The following is a 4,249-nucleotide window of genomic DNA, read 5'->3' on the forward strand; positions in this document are numbered from 1 at the left end:
ACACATTCACATACACATTCACATACACATACACATTCACATACACATACACATACACATTCACATACACATACACATACACATACACATACACATACACATACACATACACATACACATACACACAGGTGTATACACAGGGTACACACTTCCAGAAGCCATATGTCTCCCTTCACAGTCCACTCAAATGGTCTACAATCCTATACTGTGGCATGAACTGAAAAAAGAAAGCAAGCCACCAATTATTGTTCAGACTAGGATATTAACTACTGGTTATTATTTCTATGAAGTCATGTATCTAGAAATGTTTTCTAGTATTTCTAATGAGGCACAAAATTTCACTTCCCAAGCAAAAGTAAAAATAAAAATGCAAACAGATTAGGGCACTCTCTACCATCTTATCTACATCTTATCTAATGTAAATAATGTAACTTAGCAATGATCAAAATGAAAATTCAGGTCACATTATAGGAAATGATAGTGCAGAACCAAGTAAACTCAAGTTTAAGGACGAATGAAGAATTGTCATTTATAAAACAGAATGGAGAGACAGAGATAAAGGACTCATCAGTTTATATAGTTATTCATTCATTCAGTAAACATAGATTTATCACATAGAACATTAGAAGAACTGGCCAAATCGGGGGTCGGGGGAGGCAACCAAGTAATAGTCTGGTCTGCTGGGAGCTTATGATCAGTCTGCTAGAATAAAACCCAAGGAAACACATGAATGTACCAACTACTTCAGCTATTAGAAGAATGGGTATAAAGCAGGAAATACCCAAGGGAAAGAGATAATGGAGCCCTGAAGCCCAACAGGACACGACCAAATATAGAAGAAAAGCCCCTCCCAAGTACAAAGGTGTGGTGGCACACTCCAGTAACCCCAGGAAGGATGAGAGGCTAACCATCCTTAGGATGGACCCACCTGAGGTACCCAGGAAAACCTGCTCTCAAAGAACTACAAAGGTTTACATAAGCCTGAGAAAGCATAGCACACTCATACAAAGGCCTGTCACTCTAAATGACAGACACCTGAAAGCAAACAATGTGTTCCTGAATAGTAACTAAAGAGAAATGCATACAAAATGATACTATGTTATTATACAGGAAAAAGGCAGTGATAGAAACTGTTTGGGGCCTCTGGGAGGATGGAGAAAAGTGCTCTCCCCTCAAAAAGCCAAAAGGTCCAACTGGGGATACAGGACTAGAAAGATCTGGTAAGATCTGGTAAGATCTGCTGCTGTGACTTTTCTTTAAGGAAATACCGTTTTGTTTGCTAACTTGTTGGAATGTATAAACACATTTTTTGTTGTTGTTGTTAAAGCTAAATGTGTGTTTCTACCTCTTCCTCCTCTTCATAATAAAGATAGGAGTCACCCTTTAACTATGTCGGCTGAAAACTAAGGCAGAGATGTAAACCAAAGAACTCTGGGTAAATCTGTAAATATGACTTTAGGAAGGAACTGTCAGTTTGGGTTTTATTTTTCTGCCTTGACAATGAGTTTATCAGTCAATTTGTTCAAAACTATGATCAATTTTTGAACCTTTTATTGGTTGTCTCCATTTCTTATCTTTCCTTTAGAATAGGTTCCTGAAAGGGAAATTTTCAGCCCAAACAATAGGAATATTTTTAAACTTTTGACACAAATGAGCATAGTGTAATCTGAAAATTAAATTGAGCACATCAACTACAGATAACCAAGCAAAGCTCAAAGGAGACGTAATGCTGCTGCAACCATTCCCTGAAGAGGAAACTGAACAGTGTGCTATGAATAGACTTTACATTTTGAGTAGTTATGACAAAAAAGAGGCCAGAGTTAGTTTTTAAAATCACATCCAGGGTACTAAGCACGGAGTTCATACCTCCAGTACCAGCAAGTCTGAGGCTAGTCTGAGCTGCATGGTTTGTGTCAGGCCAGCTCGGGCCACAGAATGAGGCTGTTTCTTAAAAAAAAAAACAGGAATGAAGGGAGGAAGGGAGAAAGAGAGAGAGGGAGGGAGAGAGGGAAGGAAGGAGGAGGAAGGGAAGAGGAAGAAGGGAGGGGGAAGGAAAGAAAGACATTGAGGCCAGTAAGTGCATTTGCATAAAAAGACGCAAATACACATAATGGACAGAAGCAGAGCTCATCATTTCTAAATAAAGAGCAAACTACTATTTCTAAAAAGAAAATGCAATTGATTTTTATAATTCTATTATCTCTTGCTTCACTATTGCAGCAATAATGAGATTCTAAATCTAAGAATCAGGTGTTCGGATAAAAGGGAAAACAAACATTTGTATTTAGGTTTTGTTTTGTTTGTTTGTTTTTTGTTTGTTTGTTTGTTTGTTTGATTCAAGACAGGTTTTCTCTGTGTAGCCATGGCTATACTGGAACTCACTTGGTATACCAGGTTGACCTCGAACTCAGAGATCTGCTATCTCTGCTGAGATTGAGGACATGTGCCAGGATAACATTAACATCTTAAACAAAGATCAACAAGTTGGGCTGTGAGATGGCGGCCTGCTTCTGCAACTTAGCCTTGGCAGTTCCAGTTTTCATCTATTTTCAGAAAGGCTCTCTAAGAATGACTCAGACCCTTCAAATCCAAAGACTTAACTCCCAACAAAGTTTCATGAAAGTCAAATGTGAAGCCATTAAAAGTTTTATCTCCTTAAAAACATGCTCTTTTGTCAGTAACTGCTACATGACCACGTACAATAATCCTATCACTGGTTACCAGGGTATTCTCCCAACTTGTGACCTTCTCAAGGAACATGAGCCCCAGGCTTGGGTAAACTGAATTTGAGAAGCCAACTTGTGTGTTATGCATCTCCTGAAACGTTGTTCTTCCTGCCACAGCCAAGTGAATTTCTACAGGGTCCTGACAGCACAAATTTTACAGACTGAAGGAAACTCAGGAGGAAGTTCTGTGTTTGAAACATTTCCCTTCAAACCAGGGGTTGGGGGCAGTACAGGGCAGAGGTGGAGGCTCTGGGTGGGGTTTAACTCCTTCTCTGAAGGATGCTCTCACATGTGTCAGGATGGACAAGGGCCGACTGTAAATTCTTTGTATTTTTTCGCAGCGAGGAAAATTCCATCCTTAGGTGATGTCTCAGGAGTTCGTTTTCCCAGTTTCTCCTTTCCTGCTCTGAAATGAAAAGCTTTTGGGGCAGAATTCCAGTGAGTCAAACTGGGACCTGGAAACAGCTCCTGCCCAGTCTATGAAATCCTGAAGTTGTTGGACAGGAGGCAAGTTTTATGACATCGCTCTCAAGTGTTCGGTGTGCACAGGAGACCAGGACCCAAGTGGAGGGCAGATTTAAATCAGGAGAAAGAAGACTGTGGAGCTGGGAGGGAGGCGCATACATGTGGCTTTAATATGCAACAGCTGCCAGAGATGGTGACCCCGCTGCTCCTTCTCCTCCGCCCCCACCCTCAGAATCCACCGTTTCAATGGTTATACCTAAAGGGACTTCACTGCTGTTGATCTAATAACCAACTCTGGCTGCACCACATTCAAGGACTTTTTAAACACTGTATGTACCTGAAAGTAGCAAAATGAGGAACAAAATCAAAGCTTTTAAACAAAATATGAGCCGAGAGAAAGGGGATAAGGAAAATGACACAATGAAATTTGCCCTGTGAGATGGATGAAGAAAATTAAGCGCAGATGGGACAGGCAGAATGGCCGCAGGTTAACTTCTCCCACGCGAGTTCTTCAAGGCCCTGGCCAGTCTGCGCCGGTTCAGCCACAAGCCGGTCCCCCGTGTCCCCGACGTCCCCGCGGTCCCCGCGTCACCCTTTCGGATGCCGGGTGCTGGCGCAGACAATGCTCCGGACTTGGTGCCCTGCGCGGGGGCCGGCCACTCACCGACACCAGGAACTCCAGCGTGCCCACGTAGTCGCGCTCGGTCTTCTGCAGCTCGCTGAGCACGCACACGCGCAGGCGAAGCTGCTTGTCCGCGTCCCTGGAGCTCTCGTCGCTCATGGTGGCCAGCGGGGCGCGGGGCTGGAGGCAAGTGCGCTGCCCCGCTCCTGCTGCCGCCACAGCCGCCCACAAAGTTGCCGCCTCTGCGGAGTCCCAGCCGCAACCCGCAGCTTCACATGCTGGCCCGAGACCGGGGCGTGGGCAGAGGACGGTGCTCAGGCTGCGGCGCGCGCGCGGGACGCGCGGGACGCGCGGGACTCAGAGCAGGACAGTCCCGGGAGAGCGGGAGCCCGGCCCGACCCGCTGCTCTGGCCTCACGCGGCCCCAGTCCGAGGGG

General features: G+C 44.8%; 1 protein-coding gene across 1 annotated transcript in view; it reads right to left on the reverse strand.

The window, feature by feature from the left end:
* The window catches only part of Prex2 (phosphatidylinositol-3,4,5-trisphosphate dependent Rac exchange factor 2), a 295,598-nt gene extending 291,581 nt beyond the window's left edge, over nt 1–4,017 (reverse strand). Inside the window, exon 1 of the mRNA XM_028769792.1 lies at nt 3,856–4,017. Within this exon, the coding sequence (XP_028625625.1) occupies nt 3,856–3,972 (117 nt within the window). The 5' untranslated portion in view covers nt 3,973–4,017. The remainder of the gene's footprint in view (nt 1–3,855) is intronic.
* Nucleotides 4,018–4,249: the final 232 nt, after the last annotated feature.

Source organism: Grammomys surdaster, unplaced genomic scaffold, assembly GCF_004785775.1.
Source record: "Grammomys surdaster isolate TR1022 unplaced genomic scaffold, NIH_TR_1.0 64, whole genome shotgun sequence".
In the NCBI taxonomy this organism is placed as follows: domain Eukaryota; kingdom Metazoa; phylum Chordata; class Mammalia; order Rodentia; family Muridae; genus Grammomys; species Grammomys surdaster.